This window comes from Carettochelys insculpta, chromosome 4 (genome assembly GCF_033958435.1).
Source record: "Carettochelys insculpta isolate YL-2023 chromosome 4, ASM3395843v1, whole genome shotgun sequence".
Lineage (NCBI taxonomy): Eukaryota > Metazoa > Chordata > Testudines > Carettochelyidae > Carettochelys > Carettochelys insculpta.
Genome location: NC_134140.1, coordinates 8,167,474 through 8,187,053, shown reverse-complemented (window position 1 = coordinate 8,187,053; position 19,580 = coordinate 8,167,474). Strand labels below are relative to the sequence as shown.

The 19,580-nt window shown below is 45.3% G+C and overlaps 1 protein-coding gene across 5 annotated transcripts in view; it reads left to right on the top strand.

Annotated features, from left to right (window-relative positions):
- The window catches only part of PTPRA (protein tyrosine phosphatase receptor type A), a 206,152-nt gene that overhangs the window by 116,688 nt on the left and 69,884 nt on the right, over positions 1 to 19,580 (top strand). For all 5 annotated transcript variants that reach the window (XM_074992242.1, XM_074992240.1, XM_074992238.1 and 2 more), the window contains one exon: positions 19,246 to 19,324. In XM_074992242.1, the coding sequence (XP_074848343.1) occupies positions 19,252 to 19,324 (73 nt within the window). In that variant the 5' untranslated portion in view covers positions 19,246 to 19,251. The remainder of the gene's footprint in view (positions 1 to 19,245; positions 19,325 to 19,580) is intronic.

The window sequence follows — 19,580 nt, the reverse complement described above, 5'->3', positions numbered from 1 at the left end:
CTTCTGTAATGTGGCTTGAAAGATGCCAAATGTGCACTAGTATCCTCTAATAGTTATTTTAAAGTTGAGGCATGATAGCTATTCTGATGCTTACACCTTGCTGGTTGCTGTCTGGTGCTACTTAGAGGGAAAATCTTGAGCCTTGCAGCATCCTAATTGGGGCCATACAATTACCTAGACTGATAAGAGACATTATCAGGTTAAATAATGTTCAGTGTTTTCAGGTGACTGAGCTCTGATGCCCAAAATGACTATTCACCTGTGTAAATCTTGATCAGTAGAGATAAGGAAATTTGGTTATCTATATTGCAAGTAATAACATAAAGCTGGGTGGAAAAAACACCTAATTTCCTTTATTTTGTGCTGTGTATATTTTGCATTTCCTTCAGCAAGGACAATGAAATGAGCCATGGGTTTTGTAAGCAGTGTCTTTGTTTTGCTTTGCTTTTTGTTTTAAATCAAACTTACATTTGGGATGAAATTTGACATGATGCACCTACTGTAAGCCCAAATCTCTGGCTATATTCATTACCACTTATGTCACAGGGATATGAATAATCCACCTCCTTTCCCTTCACCACCCTGCCCTTTCCCCATACTGACATAAGTTATACTGACCTAAACTGCTCGTTTGGGGGTGGATTTATTACATCAGCAAGAGTGCTCTCTCCTGTGAGCTCAGATCAGCTGCGCTATAGAGCATACAGTGGCACAGCTACAGCGGTGCAGCTGCACCAGTGTGAGCTCTCTATTCTAGTCATAAGTTCACGTTTGCCTTGTCTACACTAGTGTTGTCAACAAAAGTCAGTGTTCATAGTTGAAACACTGGAGGTGTACATACTGCAATGCTCCTGCTGCTGACAAAACTCTCCTGCTTTGCCAACAAAATAAAGCCGCCTCGATAAGAGGGATAGATCTTTTTGTGACAGTCACATCAACTAAGTGTCAGTGTAGACGTTATGCTTGGTTATGTCACTGTAAATGGTCTCCAAGAGCTGTCCCAGAGTGCCCATCCTGGCCGCTCTGGTCAGCAGTTCAGACTGCACTGCCCTGCACCGAGTACACAGGCATCTCTCTCGTCCAGTTTAAAGACCTGGGAATTTTTGAAATTCCATTTCCTGTGGGCTTGGCATCTAGTGTGCACATCACATCTTTCCAGCTGACTGACAGCTCCATGTAGGCATTGCTTTCCTGCTTGGCACACTCCGGAATTGGTGGAGCTGCTGGCACTATGTAGGTGTTCTTTGTCAAAATGTAGCCTCAAAGCCTCCCTGAATCAACTTACTTCTCTGCCCCTATTCCTGATTGTGCCCCAGCCTGATCCCTGTTCAGAGTGGTAGTTTGTGATATACTGCGTACCATGTTCATAACAGTGATCACAACAGTAGAAGGTACTGTTGGATCCATCCTTTCGGAGACCGTGGGCTCACAGTAAACAGGATCCCATTCAAACTGCAGTGAAACAAAACGGGAAACCCACAAAATGATGCGCTAGGGAGAAACTGCATCATGGGATGTTGAGCTTGCACCCAAGAGGCACTGTGACCCACTTTACTGTGTCTCCTACAGAAGTGACAAATAGCATAGTGGGATAGCTAATCCTGGTGTCGTTCTCTGACTGATGCTAGAGCAGGGGTGTGCAAAGTGGGGAGGTGAGCTCCCTTGTGGGGGAGAGGATGTCAAATTTCAGCTACTGGGTCTCAGGCTCAAACGTGTTACTGTTTTTATGTATATGTATTCACATTTATGTACCAATTAATAAAATTTTTACATTCTACATACTTATCTTCTTGCACATACCAAAAGTTTTTTTTTCCCCGCATGAACAAAACCAAATTTCCACAGGTTGGGATTGCATTAGGCAGGTTGGGGACCCCTGCTAATTTCAGGGACAAAAAGTGGGATCCGATGTAAAAAGTTTGCTCCCCCCTGTGCTGTGTAGCACCAGCTAAACTTATATTCTGATGTCAGAGGGGTCTTATGTGAACATGCACGGGAAATGTAATTATACTGTTTGTTTTTTGTCTGTCGGCATAATTTTCATCAACAAAACTGTGTAAAGTAGCCAAGGCCTTAGGCTTCAGAGTTACTGTGCCTCCATCTTCAAAGTTGTGTAGGACGCTATTTAAGTCATCACAATAGTCATGTAGCAATTTCAGACAGGAAAACTCTCAAAATAGGTAACAGGTCAGATTGTGAACTCTTTTTGGGAAAGTGGGTATCTTTTTTCTTTTGTGTAGGTATGTACTATTTTCTATTAAAACTGAGCAGTCCTGTGGTGTTCCTTGTACTAAAATCTGCTGTCGGGCTTTATATCTGACAGCAAAAAGTTCCTTTCAATGATGTTGGTTATTCTATATGTGCTTCAGTGTTTGGATTAGCCATCCCTTTTTTACACAGCACAAGGTCTGACCCTGCTCACAGATCATCAGCAGAGTTTGAACTTGTAATCCTCTGCTCCAAGGTACAGATCTTTCACTTGAGGTAAATAATTCCATTAGCTGGTAGCAACAGCAGCATATGTAATTCTGAGCTTTTATGACTCCTATTTGAGGTTCTAAAAGTACTCCCAAATCGTGAATGGATTAACCCTCCAAATACCAGTGAGGGACATATTGTTACAATGTACCATTTACAGATGGTTAAATCACATCTTAGGGAAATTTACTTGAGGTCAGATTTCACAGTAGGCTCTGCATGGCTCAGCTGGGAATCTAGATCTCCTGACTTCCATTCTTGTTCTTTTACTAGAAGACTGGCATGCCTTTGTGCAGTATAGGAATATTTGAGTGCCTTAACACCTGGAGACCATGATTCATAGATTTCAAGGTCAGTGAAGGGACCATCATGATACTGTGTGTGACTTCCTGTATAGCACTGGCTGTAGAGTTTCCCTAAAATAAATTCTTCATCAAGTGATTGCTCATGTGCATTCCAATTTGGGTGTGCGCTGAGCACATGCCCAGTTGCAGGAAGCTTTTTTTGCCATAGCTGGTAGCCCTAGGGTTGGTGCGGCGCCCACTGGAGTTGCGCCCATATGGCCACCCATATATGCGCCGCCCGCCCCGCCCCCTGCTCAGTTCCTTCTTGCCACGCTGTTGGTTGCTGGAGCTCCCTCATTGTTGAGAGTTTGCTGGTAGCCTTTGTTTTAATTAGTTGGAAATAGTTTAGGTACTTATCTTCATAGGTAAATAGTTCCTCTTAGCATCTTGTGAGCCGAGGTGAGTCTTTAACCCCCTCAGTGCCAGGGGATGCCTGGCTCCCCAGGGTTTAAAAACTGTTCAAAATGTGGCAAATGTATGCCCACAAGTGACCCACATAGGGTGAGTTTGAGTTGCCTCGGTGAGACTCACTTCTGGGAGCGCTGCTCTGTTTGCAAGGCCTTCAAGCCTAGGACTTTAAAAGATAGAGCTCAACAGCTGAAAGTTCTTCTAATGGAATCAGCCCAGCGGGAACTCAGAGCGTTGCATCGTCGGTGCAGAGCGCTCCAGCACTGTTGGTGCCATCAGAAAGTTCCTGGAACTGATGGCAGGACTCGGCGCCATAAGAGCCAGTCCCTGTTGGCTCGTAAAAAGAGAAGATGGGACCAGGGTTGATCCCAGGAGAGAAGGCAAATACAAGCTTTGGGGGAGTCCGCCAGATCGCACTGTGACCGGAGTCATGAAGTGCAGGCGTTGACTTGAGCGCGAGGCAGGAGCCTGCTCTGTCCCAGGCTACCCTTGACGCTGGAGGCCTTTAGCGCTACAAAAGGTCTCCTGCAAATTACGATGCTGCCACAGATGCCGCACCGGGAGCCTTCATTGCTCCTGTTCCTAGAGCCTGAACAGGTGCCTGGGACCCTGGCAAACAGTCGCCTCCCTCAGTGCCATGCAGATTATGCAGAGTGGGCAGGAACCAGTGAGAGCTACAGGATCTTCAGCACCACCATGGGCGTCAGCGTCAGGGTCCACATTGGAGTCAGACTCGTTTTTCTCCAGCTCGGCGTGGAGCAGGAGTATGAGGTCATCCTGATGCAGCAGGCACAGACGCCACTTCTGATGCCCCTCAGAAGGGGAGTGGTGCAAAGGCCCCCCACAGGGGGCACCGCAGTGGCCCTTCTGGACCCCGTGGGCGATCGATGAGGCACAGGGGTGGGATGCAAGACTCCTGTTCAGGGCGCTTGGCGCCCCTCAGGTGCCAAGAGCAAGCGGAGTCGTCGGCACCAATCTTGGACCTGCAAAACCTGAACAAATTTGTGAAAAGGATGGTTTTGTATGATATCCCTGGGCATAATTATCCCAATGCTGGAACAAGGGGACTGGTTTGCCACTCTCAACTTACAAGATGTGTATTTCCGTATAGCAATTTATCCGCCTCACAAGAGGTTCCTCTGATTTGAGCTAGGGAAGGACCGTTATCAGTTCACAGTCCTTCTGTTTAGGACTCTCCTCAGCCCCAAGAGTCTTTAACAACTGTATGTCAGAAGTGGCAGCCTTTTTACACAGGCAGGAAGTGCACCTGTTCCCTTACCTATGTGACTGGCTGATCAAAGGTCGGTCACAGAGGCAGGTGTCGACACACATGCAGCTGATAAGAAAAATGTTCATGTTAGGCCTCCTAGTAAATGAGGCGAAGTCTGTGCTAGCCCCGACTCAAGTCGTGGAGTTTGGGTGCACGACTAGATGCAGAGCAAGCCAAGGCCTTTCTGCCACAGAGCAGGGTTCAAGCTATGGTGTCTTGCATCCAAGACCTAAAAAGGTTCCCAACCACAACAGTGAGGGGATATTTCAGACTGTTAGGCCACATGGAGGCATGCACATTCGTAGTCCAGCATGCCAGGTTACGAATGTGTCCCTTTCAGCTGTGGGTCACCTCAGTATACAGACCTGTCAGGGACAACATAAACAAATTAGTCACAGTCCCCCTAGGAGTGTTAACGGCATTACGCTGGTGGCTAAAAGCCATGTCGGTCTGCATGGGCGTGCCCTTCAGTCGCCTGCAACCCTCCCTCTCCCTGGTCACAGATGCATCGGACCTGAGCTGCGGGGGCACACTTGGGGGACTGACAGACGCAGGCCCTGTGGAGCAAGACCAACGCTCAGCTCCATGCAAACGTGCGGGAGCTCAGAGCAGTTTGGCTGGTGTGTGAAGTGTTTCAGAACAAACTGAGGGGGCAGTGTGTCGCAGTCAGCACAGACAATACTACAGCAATGTACTATATAAAGAAACAAGGGGGTGCATGCTTGTCGCCTCTGTGTCTAGAGGCCCTCATGCTTTGGGACTTCTGCATCCAGCACCAGATTCTCCTGAGGGCGTTCTACCTGCCTGGGGCTCAACTCCCTAGCGGACTGCCTCAGCAGGTCCTTCATGGACTACGACTGGTCATTACACACAAGTACTGAATTCAATTTTCCAGAGGTGAGGACATCCCCAGGTAGACCTCTTTGCCACTCATCTCAACGCGACGTGCAGAACGTTCTGCTCTTACCAGAACCGAAGCCCAGGCTCTTGGGCAGATGCTTTCAGCATTCATTGGTCAGGTCCATTGCTGTACACCTTCCCACCAATACGACTCATCCGCTGAGCACTGTTGAAAATTCAGTTGGACCGAGCATCAGTTATCCTGGTGGCCCCAGACTGGGCTCGACAACACTGGTACTCAACTCTCTTGGAGATGTCCACTCACCCCCCGGAAGTGCTTCCGCTGCACCTGGACCTGCTGATGCAGGAGAAGGGGAGACTGCGGCATCCCAATCTCCAGGCGCTGCATCTCACAGCGTGGAGGCTCTATGGCTCAGACCGGTTGAGCTGGCCTGCTCCGAACCTGTCAGGGAAGTATTGCTGAACAGCAGAAAACCTTCTACGAGGGTAGCATATGTAGCCAAATGGAACGGGTTTACCATATGGGCCACCCAAAAGGGGATGTCCCCAGGAGAGGCCCCGATACCATGTGTCCTTGACTTCTTGCTGGCCCTAAGCCAGACAGGGTTGTCACTGTCCTCCCTTAAAGTGCACTTGACAGCCATTTCGGTGTTTCACCCAGGGGTCGGGAGGTCCTCGGTTTTCTCTGACCCAGTGGTAAAAAGGTTCATGAAGGCAATGGAAAGGGTCAAACCACAGGTTCGGGCCCTCCTGCCAACATGGGACCTTAATTTGGTTTTGTCGAAGCTGCTGGCTCCCCCATTTGAACCTCTTGCCTCCTGTTCTGTGTTGTTCCTTACCTACTAGGTGGCATTCCTGGTGGCCATTACCTCAGCCACAAGGGTGTCAGAGCTCAGGGCCCTGACGGTGGACCCACTTTATATGGTGTTCCACAAAGACAAGGTCAGGCTGAGACCCCACCCGGCGTTTCTGCTGAAGATGGTCATCACCTTACCGGTGTTTTATCCAAAGCCCCATGCCTCCCCTAGGGAGCAGAGGCTACACGCCTTGGATGTCCAGAGGGCACTGGCCTTCTGTATGGACAGGACCATACCCTTCCGGAAGTCGCAGTAGTTGTTTGCTTGCAGTGGCAGACAGGATGAAGGGGCACCCAGTCTCCTCTCAGTGGATCTCTTCCTGTATAGTGGCCTGTATCAGAGAGCGCTACAAACTGGCAGGGGTTCCCCCTCCCCCGATCAAGGCTCACTGTGCTAGGGCACAGGCATCCTCTGCGGCATTCTTGGCCAAGGTCCCTATCTAGGACATCTGCAGGACGGCCGCTTGGTCCTCCATTCACAAGTTCGCAGCACATTTATGCAGTTACGCAGCACGCAGGGGAGGACTCTGCGGTGGGCAGGGCTGTCCTGCACTCCTTTCAGGGCTCCGACCCTGCCTCCTAGACACTGGTTTGCATTCACCCAAATTGGAATGCACATGAGCAATCACTTGAAGAAAGACAGTTATTTGTTCTGTAACTGGTGTTCTTCGAGATGTGTTGCTCATATCCATTCCAAAACCCTCCCGCCTTGCCCTCTGTCGGAGTAGCCGGCAAGAAGGAACTGAGCGGGAGGCAGGGTGGGCGGTGCATATATGGGTGACTATATGGGCGCCACTCCAGGGGCACTGCACTGACCCTAGGGCTATCGGCTAGCGTAAAAAAGGTTCTGGCAACTTTGGGCATGTGCTTGGCGCACACCCAAATTGGAATGGACATGAGCAACACATCTTGAAGAATACCAGTTACAGAACAGGTAGCTGTCTTTTCATAAAGCTCAGCTTTTAGAAGAACATCGTGTCTTGATTAAAAGTTGTCAGTGATGGAGATTACTGCATCCTGTGTTAAGTTGTTTCATAGTTAATTACTCACTCTTAAGCGTACATCTTATTTCCAATCTGAATTTGTCTAGCTTCAACTTTGGCTGTAGGATTGCATTATATGTATCTCTGCTAGATTGCAGAGGCAGATAAGTATTTTATTCCCCATGTGGGTTCTTCCATACTGTAATAAGTTAACCCTGAACCTGTAATAACCCTGAACCTTCTCTTTGAGCTAAATAGATTGAGCTCCTTGAGTCTGTTACTGCTAATGTAAGTCAGACCTTTTGATCCTTTTAATCATCCTTATTACTCTTTTCTGAACCCTCACCTGTGAGTCAACATCCTTCTTGACTTTCAGAACTTGGCACAGCAGGTTGTATCTGTGCCAAATGCAGGAGGAATAGAACCTCTCTACCCCTGTTGATACTTAAGCATAAAATGATTTGATTTGCATTAGCCCTTTTGGCTACAGAATTGTCTAAGGAGTCATGTTCAACTAGTTATCCACCACGACTCCCAAATCTTTTTTTGTCAGTGGTTCCCAGGATGCAGTCCCCCAGTCTTGAAAGCATGGCCTTCGTGCTTTGTTCCTAGATGCATGTATCTGTATTTAGCTGTATGGAAGCCTCTGTTTACTTGCATCCATTTTGGTAAGTGATCAGGATAACTCTGTATCAGTGCCATTACTATGGCTTATCATTACTTATCACTCCCCAGATTTTTATATAATCTGCAAATTTTATCACCTGATTCTTGTTTTGTTCCACATCATTAATGGAAATATTAAAAAGTACCGGGCCAGGAACCAATTACCAGGAGATCCCACTGGAAACAAATCTGATCAATGATGATTCCCCATTTATCATTCCATTTTGAGACACATCAGTGAACCAACTTCTAATCCCTTTAACCTGACATACATTAAATTGATTCAAAAATGGGTAATTAATAACCCTAACATCAAGGCAGTGCAGGCAGGTCCTGGCTCTAAAAAGTTCTTGAGTAGCTTCAGTGCCTCGTAGTTTGGGCCTAAATATGGGGTTATAGTGCACTGCAAGTTAAATGAGTCCATAGTATGGTGCTGTTGCGCAAAAAAAAAAAAAAAAAGCAAACATGATTCTGGGATGCATTAACAGGTGTGTTATGAGCAAGACATGAAAAGTCATTCTTCTGCTCTACTCTGCACTGGTTAGGCCTCAGTTGGAGTATTGTGTCCAATTCTGGGCACCATATTTCAAGAAAGATGTGGAGAAAAATTGGAGAGGGTCCATAAAAGAGCAACAAGAACGATCAAAGGTCTAGAGAACCTGACCTATAGAGAGAGGCTGAAAGAACTGGACTTGTTTAGTTTGGAAAAGAGAAGATTGAGGTGGGGGGGGGGGACATGATAGCGGTTTTCAGGTATCTAAGGGGTGTCATGAGGAGGAGGGAGAAAACCTTGTTGGTTTTGGCCTCTGAGGATAGAACGAGAAGCAATGGGCTTAAGCTACAGCAAGGGAAGTTTAGGTTGGACATTAGGAAGAAGTTCCTAACTGTCAGGGTGGTCAAACATTGGAATAAATTGCCTAGGGAGTTTGTGGAATCTCCATCTCTGGAGATATTTAAGAACAGGTTAGGTGTGTGTCTATCAGGGATGATCTAGACAGTACTTGGTCCTGCCATGAGGGCAGGGGGCTGGACTTGATGACCTCTTGAGGTCCCTTCCTGTCCTAGTATTTGACGATTCTATGGTTTTGGCTGCTTAGATTTAGGCACCTAAACAAAACATGCTTGGTTTTTTTTTAAATGTCCTGGATTTCTGGGGGTTCAGTTTCCACATCTATTAATGGAGTCAGTACTATATCCATGCCTACAAAGCTGCTATTTGGTTAATTTATTAATACCATGCATTTTGCGATACCTTTCATGGAGTGGGCTCAAGAAATACAGTACTCTCTCAGAATAGCTTCATGTATGTCCATCATCATCATCCACAGCAGGGCTGATAGCCACCATGGGCCCCAGGGGAAGGGGGTGTGCAGGGCAGGATCAAGGATGGAAGGCAGTTGACCTAGAGCAGTCAGACCTTAGTATTGCCCAGACCATGGTAGTGCCCCCTCTCTGTCCCCCATCACCATGCAAATCAGCTTTTCTGCAGCAGGTCAAATAGGCCCAGCGCTCTGGCTGCAGTTGTCACTGAAATAGCAGTGGTGGAGGCTGGCACACCAGGCCCCTTTGAAATCTTGGGCAGTTTTCCAACACGCTTCTCCTCCCTGCCCCTCCCAACCATTATCAGGCCTGATCATCCCCATGTTGTGATGTGAGGTCTCTGATGGGACCAGTGACCTTGATGTAATGATTACATGGGTGTTCTCATTATACTGAGTTTTGTCAAACTGAAATATGCATTAGTGCTTACTGTATACTGATTGTCATGGAGGGCCAGGGAACCTGCAGCTTTTGATGGGGCTTCTACAATGCTACTTAATGGGACATGTATTAATGTCCCACAAAGTGCAGGATATTAACTGTGACTCCAAGACCCTATTTTCTGCTTCTTTGGCTCAGAATGGCATTTATCTTCAATGATGCTCCTGAAGGTCTCGGAATGAAGTATATTACACATATTAATGAATGAGTTAAACCTCGCTCGGCATTTTGGAAATACTATTTACATTCCCGTTTTGTAATTGGGAAACTGAGAAAATCTATTGTCCCTTCCTACGGGAGAGCTAGGGAACAATAACATTCTTATTCCCGTGTCTAGTCATTGAGCAGCATTCTTGCCCAAATCATGGCCCATTAAAGATAATTTTCTACATTTGGGGTGTGACCCTTTGCAGATGGAGTTATACTGTGTAGTGCTTACGCATTATCATTAGGAGGCATTGTCTTTGGAAGGCAGTGTGAGACAGCACTTAGGGCAGTGGATGAAGGTTTGAAACTAGTCTTTGTCGCTCTTTGCCCTCTGGCCATTTGTCCATCTTCGTTTAAGCTATTCAGGTAATGGACAAACTTTACTACATGTCCATACAATGCTGCTAACAACAGGGAACACTGACTAGTTTGGCTTGCCATGCTTCACCATAATATTAGTAAATAACTGTTGCTGTAGCATCCAGGCAATATTAGGGTTCCATTGTACTAAGTTCTGTGTGCGTGCACAGTATGCGAGAGGGCCAAAAAAGCTTACTGCACGATTTGGCAGGAGAAAGGAAGTGTTGTAAGACAGATAGCAGGCCAAGGCACAGGAAGATTGTGGCTTGTGCAAAATCATGCAGGAAATTTGTAGCAGAGCCAGAAATTGAACCAGCATCTCTTTGAGTGCCTTAACCACAAGTCCATCCATCTTTTCCATGTATCATCTGCTGTATTTGCTAGTGCTCACATGGAAGTGATCTGCTTCTACAAAAGCAAAAATAAAGTGAAGGAAGCTATAGGAAAAGACCAGAAATCATTGTGATTACTCATCCTTTTATTTGCTGCAGAGTGTGGAATGATGTTTGACACATCAAAGGCTTAGTCTAAACTGCAGAGATCCACATAGGGATTTAGTCAATCCATATTAGTGTACCAAAGAAATGCAGCATAGGATTTACAATAAACATGGAAAAATTGCAAAAATCCCTTGCTTTCATGACACTGAGGAGGTTGCTACTCTGTTTTGTTTCTTTCGGGAGAGATCCTCTTTTTAATGAAAAATAGTGAAATCCAGTGTGCGAAGGCTGTGGGAGATTTCGGTGTGGCATAAGAAAATAAAGAGAAAAATAAAATTGCCTGATAAAAGGCCCCATCTTACTGGTTGCTGATCACCTCCTGTAAAATGCTTGACTGCTCTGAGTTCCTGTTAATATCCGTGAGAGCAGAGTGCACCCCAGCAGCTTACTGCTCAGTTTCAAAGTCCTTAATAGTGGTGGTTGTGTTTATGTGGAGTAAAATTGATTCTAGAGACTTTTTCTGAAGGCAGTGTTGTGCTGGTGAAGTCAGTAGTGTAAAAGGACCTAAAGGCTTGCAATTTAAATGAACAAATCCGACAAAAGGTGGGAGGAGAAATAGGTTCAGGAAGAAGTGATTCATTCAGAGTCGCACAGTAGGTTAAAAGGATAGGACATAGCTGGTAACAGAACCCAGATGTCCTAATTTTTATTCCTGCCTCCTACTCAGTAGACTGTGCTGTCCAGTCTGTGCTCGCTGTTACTTACACAGGTTCTGTTCTCTCTCTGTAGGTTATATGTAATTGCTATGGTGCTCAGTAGGAGTTGTTTATAGGAGATAAAACAAAAAAGTAGTCGTGTAGCACTTTAAAGCCTAACAAAATAATTTATTAGGTGATGAGCTTTCTTGGGACAGACTGCTTTTTTGTTTTGTGAAGAGACAGACTAACACTGACTATTCACTATTATAGGAGATAGTAGGAAGTGATAGGGTCCCTGGATGGATTACATTGGCTGGCCTTTGGCTGAGCTGCTCTTTATCCTATTGCCATTCATCTGAGCCATCCTGTGCCTGACAGACATTTCTGAGGGATGATGGTCACCTTAACATTATCTGCTTCCCTCCATCAATTTTCTGTGTTCTGTCACTTCAAACTGCAATACTGCTATTGTATGCTTTTTGTGTAGAACACTGTAGGGAATGTGGTATTCCTACATAACTGTCCATTCATGAGTCTGTCCCTTTAAATTAGCATGGATGTTTTCTTATGAAAATATTTCAGAATTCATTTTAAAGCCTCTTTACAAAGCAAGGACATTGGCTTTTGGAACTGCTTTTCAGCTGGTGTAGTTTTTTCCCTTGTCGCTTTTCCTATCTCCCTCACTTGTTCCCTGCTCCTGCACAGTCTTGCTAATGCACGCTGCTGAGGTCTGGCAAAAGCCGTCTTACAGTTGGGTTCTTTTTCTCTGTGGATCCAGAGACATGACATCAGGGTGTTTTTCTGTGAAGCACACAGGATGTTGCAGCCAGCCAAGAGCTGTGTTTATATTGATAACATTACAAGTATTTCCTCCCTGTTTCCGAATCAGCAGAAGGAGGTGGTTTGGGGGAGGGGAGGCCAATTGCTCTGGCTTTGGGAAAGGACTCTTGAGGCCTTTTATATTAAGAACTCAGCACAGCACTGTCATTTATTTATATTGCATTTGGGAAAGAGGTTTGTTTAAAGAGCAGGACTGGGGAGAGTCTCTCAGGGACCAGAGTGACTTGCAAAGGTCTCATCCGTCATATGCTACCCTTTATTTCACTGCAATGTTTATCATTTTTAAGGTGATGGAACAGCTTTGCCAAATGACACTTGATGAAATTAGCAGCTCCCAAACCTTTTATTTAATGATCTAACCAGCAATCAGTGATGCCACCAAGCTTGTCCCATATCCACTCTTGTGTTGCTCACAGCCTTTGAGTAAATCCGTTGACATAACAAATTACACAGAGCTTGCCAAAGTCTCTATTTGAACTCTGTACTCCCAACTTTCACAGCAGTAATGGAAGGATGAGGGGATTGGAGAGCTTGTTGATTTTGGTATCACTGTCCATTTCTGAACCCTTTGCTTGAGAATTAATGAAATTTTAAAAATTATGGGTCAAGGGGGCTGTTGAAGTAGACAGATGGATTACAACTGATGTAATCTTAAGCCATGTCAAAGCCGTGTTGGCCAGTTTAACTGTACAATCAAGGAGGGACTTAAATATTTTTGTCTTTTTCTAACGGCCTTTCTTGCAATTACCCACAGGGCTTTTCCAGGAATTGGTGTGCGTCTTTGACATGAGTAGCCCTCGTCAATACAGTGATAATGACTATGTGTGGAGAGCATTTGCTTTGCTGTCATTGTTCAATCTGATTTCATATCTTTCTATGGTTGAGTCAAAAAAAACAAGGGGCTTATGAACCTTCTGCTTCAGGAAGAGGCAGCTTGATCTGGTGGATAGGGTATTATGCTTAGATTTGTGACTCCTAGGTTCTAGTCCTGATTTCTTTGTGATTTTGACCTTTCACCTTTCTATACCTCAGTTTTTCCCGTCTATGAAATGGGGATAAATCTGTAAAAGACTTTTGACGTTTAAGAATGAAAAACCCTTGTATAAGTGGTAGAATTTGACATATTGACAAGATGAGAAAGTATTGGACTGAAGAAGTAATTGTTTGCTATCAGACTTCATTTAAATGCCAAATGAGGATATTTTAGGGTATGTGGAAAAACCAGACACACAGTTCCTTAGGAACTTTGCTGCTGCAGTTTCACTTGGAAGGTGCTTAGGTGTGGTAAGCAGGGCTATAAAACCTTATGATATACACACAATTTTGTGCATTTACCCATATATCTGAGCCATTCACCTCAGTGGATTGAGAATCAGAAACTGGGGTGGGGTCCATTCCTGCTCTATCACTGACTTTCCAAGTGACTGTGGGCAAATAATGCCACTGTTTCTTCAAGCAGTATGCTTAGGTGTGCAAAAAGGCATCCAATTTGATGGAAAATAGGAACAGTCCAAAATGTCTTTCTGTTGAAATAAGAAACAGTGATGGGTGGTTCAATATATACATTTTCTATTAAACAGTAAAATAAGGGTTGTATAGGGAGATTTAAAGAGCAGAAGTGCCATGTGATTACTTTGTGGTGTTTTAGTGTGAATAGGAAGCCGCCCAGATACAGTGACTCATCTGTTCATTTTTGTACAAAATGTTGCTGTAAATCCAATGTTGACAGAGGCGAGGAAATCCCAAATGTGCTTTCAGAATGAAAGGTGGCAGAGAGGAGAGACACTTCCCTATCTTATTTGCATGGAATAAGTACCTCAGAAATCTTTGAAAACTCTGAAGCTCACAGGTTGTCCAGCTTGGGTCTTTTAGACTGTCCCTGATCTTTAATCATGTATATCCTAACAAGTGGCTTGAGAATGCATTTGCCAGCAGCTGAATGATCACGGCATGTAGGAGTCTTTGTGGGCAAAGCCTGTGTTGAATTTTAGCAGCTTTGTGTTTGTGTTTGGTCGTCTTCTCCAGACACACGTATGGAGAGTGTGAAGTTGAGGAAAATTTCACATCAGAGATTTAAGAAGGAGCCACATCAAAACAACCTAATTTAGTTATATCAGAGGGTTACTGACTTAGTGGATGGGGGGGAAGCATGATGAATCTTGCTTTTAATTCAGTTCCATAGGACATTCTCATAAGCAAACTAAGGAACTATAGTCTAGATTAATGTAGGGTGGATGCCATCTGGTTCAAAGACCATACCTGGCGTATGTTTGTCAAACTAGGAAGACTTACCTAGTGGAATTCTGAGAGTTTCGGTTCAGAGTCTGGTGATATGCGAGGAGTACAGGGGTCAACTCCTGATCCCTGGTAGTTTGCTTTTGGACAAGTAGGAGAAGTAATACAGCAAGGGAAATTTAGGTTTGATATTAGGAAAAACTTTCAAACTATAAGGATAGTTAAAATGCTGGACTTCCAAGGGAGGTTGTGGAATCTCCATCACTGGAGGCTTTTAAGAACAGGGTGGACTGACACCTTTCAGATAGCCTCAATGCAGAGAGCTAGACTGGATGATTTTGTGAGCTGCTTTCTCGCCCTGCATGTCTATGATTCTGTGTTGCTGCTGCTCTGTCATCTTTTCTTGTAAAGTAAATGGCTTTGCTTTAGATAGCAGGAGCTTCTTTCCCATGTCAAATGCTAATTCTGCTTTCCTAATGTTGCAAATCCTTGTTCTTCCCCATATGAAATATAGGCTGTGTCTACACTACCTCCCTACTTTAAAGGGAGGATGTAAGTAGGGTGTTGGGAGTTCATTAATGAAGTGCTGCGGTGCATATGTAGCACTTCATTAAGCAAATCCCTCCTCCCCCAGTGGCAACTCTGAAGTGTTAAACTTTGAAGTGCCGGTTCGCATCTAGTCGCGGCTAACCTGACGGTACTTCGAAGTCCCTTTACTCCTCAAAATTTTGCCCAAGCACTTCCAAGTACCGGTGGGTGAGCCGCGGCTAGACATGAGCTGGCACTTTGAGGTTTAACACTTTGAAGTTGTTGTGGGGGGGAATTTGTTTAATGAAGTGTTGTATATGCACTGCAGCACTTCATTAATGAACTCCCAACCCCCTACTTACCATCCTCCCTTCGAAGCAGGGAGGTATTGTAGACAAGCCCACAATGTTTTAATTGCTTTAATGTTGAGAACTGTGGTGCTGCCCAGTAGTGTGTCACTGAAGTGGAGCAGTAGTGAGAGTGTCTGATGCAGTCTCACACTAGGTGGAGCTTCTGGTTTCCTAGCAGAATGGAAACTTGCATGGTGAAAACAAAAAGTAGTCAAGTAGCACTTTAAAGACCAACAAAATAATTTTAGGTGAGCTTTCGTGGGACAGACCCACTTCTTCAGACCATAGCTATATTGGTGAAGTGTAATATTCACAAACCTTTGAAATACAGACAGATCTGAGTCAGAAGCATCATTCCAACCCCACATAAGTTTGGGAAGTTAAGATCTATATCCAACATCATGTGTTAGGATAGTGATGTCCAACATCGGGCCCTTTGGAAGCCAACTGTGGGGCGTGGGGTCGGCAATCTGTGGTTCCGAGTCGCATGTGGGTCTTTTAAGGAACCATTTGCGGCTCAGGACGATGCCACTGCTGACTCCTTCTTCAGCTTCCTCCCCCAGTCAGATGGTGCGGGGTGGAGCCAGCCAGGGATGGTGGACTTCAGCTTCTGCTAGGGACTCACTCGGCATGTGGGCTGTGGGTCAACAGCGCCTCCCCAGAGCTGCACGCTGAAGAGGGAATGCAATTGCTGCATGCAGCTGCCCGGGACCAGCACTGCTTTGGCCTCTGAAAGCCATAGCTGGTCCTGCTCCACCCGACAGAAGCTGGCTTCCTGCAAGAGGGCGTGGCTCAGGGGCAAATGCTGTTGTGGCACCCCCCTGCAGGGCGGGAACCACTCTGGGCAGTGCCTCTCGCTCCCTGCAGAGCAGCCTATGCTATCCCGAGCTGCTCCCCAAGCTGGCTGCAGCCAGCAAGAGCTGCAGCCCTGACCCACCAGCTGCAGTCTCTCCCGGTCCTGCAGCATGTGACCAGGCAGTGCTGGGCAGCAGTTTGCCCTACTGCTGGCTCTGCTGAGCTGTACAGATCAGGGGAAACCTGGGTGAAGGCATGAAAGCCAGCAAAAGGCTGGGGGAACTCTCTCACTCCCCTTCTGCAGCTTGGAGCCAGCTTAGGGCTGTGGGCAAGGGGTTTAAGCCTGGGGGCCGCTGGGGGTGGGGGATGGTTTGGGGCTTCAGGGGGTTTAAGTTTGGGGGCATGGTGGTTGGGGTGGAGGTGGTTTGGGGCTATTTTATGTTCGGCCCCTGGAATGTGTTTTTAAAAAAAAAAAAAAAAAACAAAAAACAAAAAACTTGCTGTGTGGCCCCAGTGAAAAATGGTTGCATGCCCCTGGCTTAGGATCATCTCCTCTGTGGAACGAAATTGTTTTGTCATGTGATCTTTGGGTTAAACATCCTGAGGTTTAGCACAGTGTCTTTCAACCTTTATGAAGTACCCCTTTAAAAAAATACCCTTAGGACCCACAGTTTTCACACACTTAAACTTTTTTCTACCGTTGCAATACATTTGTTTAAACAACTTAATTCTAACTGGCTCATGGGAAGAACTTGCCTATAGGCAATAAACTTGCCATCGTACTTAAGATTTGTGCAAAAGAGGATAGATAAAAAAACCCATAAAATAAGTCCAGTTTTTATTCATACAAATACATATATATTTAGGCAAACATCAATGAACAGTGATCAACGAAACCACAAGAAACATTATAATTAATGCAAAATTTGAGCTTGTTTGGCTCCAAGCATTTTATTGCTCAGAGAGCTGCATATGACTCAAGTGCACATACACCCCGGGCTTCTCTCGCGTACCCTTAAGGGTACGCATACCACATGTTGAAAAACACTGGTTTACCACTTAAACCCTTGTACTCCAGGTGGAACATAGGTCATCTGCAAGTCTCCATTTCACTGTGTCTCAGGACAAAGCTTCTAGCTGGCCCCAGGAGCACCCCAGTTTTCTCTCAATCTCAGTAGACCTCCATGTTGTCCAAGATCTTCCTCTTCTCTGTTTGCCTGGAGGTTCCATTTGAGAGCTTGATGGACTATGCTGAAGACTGGTTTTCTGAGAATGTGGCCCACTTTCTTCTCTTAATCTGAGTGTCAAGTTGTTGTTCTCGTGCTCTGTTCCAAAGATCCTTGTTTGTGACCAAGTCTTGCCATTTGATGCAAAGGATGTACCTCAGGCTGAATGTTTATGTATGTCTGCATTTTCACAAGCTGTAAGTTTCCTCTGGTTTAAGACCATGCTAATGTGGATGCTTGGAAAGATTCAAGGGAAAAAGTAAAACTAGAATGGTTGTACTTAGCATGTGATGCTCCTTACTTTATACCTGTTAGGATCTGCAGTGGTTCACAGTTGCATATGAAAAGTTGGTTGTAACCCTAAAACCCTGAAAAGGTTTAAGTTCAGAATTTTTGAGGCCTTTTCTACAAAGGAGAAGTAAACCAGTTTCAGCACAAGCAGTTCAGTCTATATGCATTATCTATGTCTGAACCAATTTAATGCATCCACACTAGCTTTAGCCCAGCTCTTTTCAGACAGTGCTTTCTGGCTAGCTGAACCACAGTTCCTGGCTTGGCATCCAGAAGCAGTGCGTTCTGGGAGATAACTGGAAGGCAACTGGTTGAACCATTTCAATTTGCCTCTGTTCATGCTGTCCCTGAACTTCTTCGGATTGAACTGGCTAAGCTTTAACTAATTTACTGGTTGCTCTAACTGATTGTGGAGAGTGTGGGGTACATCTTGTGCCTGTATGCAATGTGTTCTAAGCAATTTGCTTTCACTAGGGCAGACCAGGTCACAAAGACGCTTCCTTCCCTGTGCGATACCACAGTATTTCAGATCACCAAGCTGGAAATCCCCAATTTAACGAGGAAGGGGTGGCATCAGGGCAACTTCAGTGAAGGATTCTTGTCTCTAGAACCAATTCCCTCTATTGGTCCCCCAGAGCCTGGTTTTGTTGACCTTTTAGGTCATCCTGCAAGTTTGATTTTTGGCAAGTCTTTCGGTGGGAAAGAGGCTGAGTGGGTGGTACTGGGTGGTGGGAGAGTCCCAGTTTGAGCGGGGCTGGGAGGAGCTTGCATTTTGGACATTGTTTCTAGTTTGTTTATGACTTCATTGTTGTCTGAGTGCCCAGAGCTTGGGATGGGCTCAGATTGAAATAGAACAAAATAAATATAGTGAGAACAGATGTCCCAGAAGAAGGACGAAATTAGGCTGAACATCAAGAGTAAAACCTTCTCTGTCAATGTGATGGCATAATCAGTGTAATGCTCATCTGTCTGTTAAGAGAAGTGGTGGAAACTGTCCCAGGATACATTGAAAATTAAACGTGACAAGTGCCAAAAACAGGTACTACAGGGAATTACCTTGCAACAGAAACAGATGAACTAAGTGGGTCTAGTAGGTCCTTTCCATCTCTAACTTCTGTGAGCCAGCTGAGTTGATTGATTTGTGCTGACATCAAACATCAGGTGCAAATTAAAATGCTCTTACTGAATTTTTCTAGCCTCTGGTTCAGAGGCCTCAGTGAGAAGTAACATAACTTTGTGGACAGGGATTCAAAAGGCCTGCGTTCTGTTCTTTTACCAGTCATCAGGGTGACCATGTGCACTGCTCCGTGCCTCAGTTTCCCCACTTGTAAAATGGAGGTATTTCCTTTTGTCAATCTCTTGAAAACCTGCTAAAGTAAAGCTTATATATAAGAGCTGAGTGTTGTTTGAGAACTGTATTGGACTAAGCCCTGGAGACTCTTCTGCAGAGTGTATTCGTACATGTGTCCCCTGCATGTGAGAGGGCAGAGAGGTAGACTCAGTGGCCTTAATAGAAGGACTTCCGTATCTAATTTTTCTGTCCTCCTGGATGTGGGAATGAATAGTGATGGGTAACGTACCCTGTGACTGAGCTGATTGGGGAAGTGGCACAGGTTTTTTAATACAGCATGTTTACATTCTTTTCCAGGTCAACATGGCTTCATGGTTCTTTGTCCTCCTGCTTGGAAGTGGCCTGACATGTCTAGGTGCATACAACATTACCACAGGTGAGACACTGATTGCTTCCTTTGAGGAGATCCTCAAATTCTTAGTCACTTACTCCCCTCTTTCCCTGTCCTGAAGACAAGCGTTGCAGATGATAGATGATCAGTATGTGGTGTCTGCTAAAAGATAATGCTGGTTCTGCAAACTTCCAACATACTCGCTCTCGCTCTCTCTCTTGCGCTCTCTCTCTCAGAGAGAGAGAGAGAGACTGCTCATCCTTAAGGTAGCAAAGTCAGGGGATATCATCTGTCTAAAAAA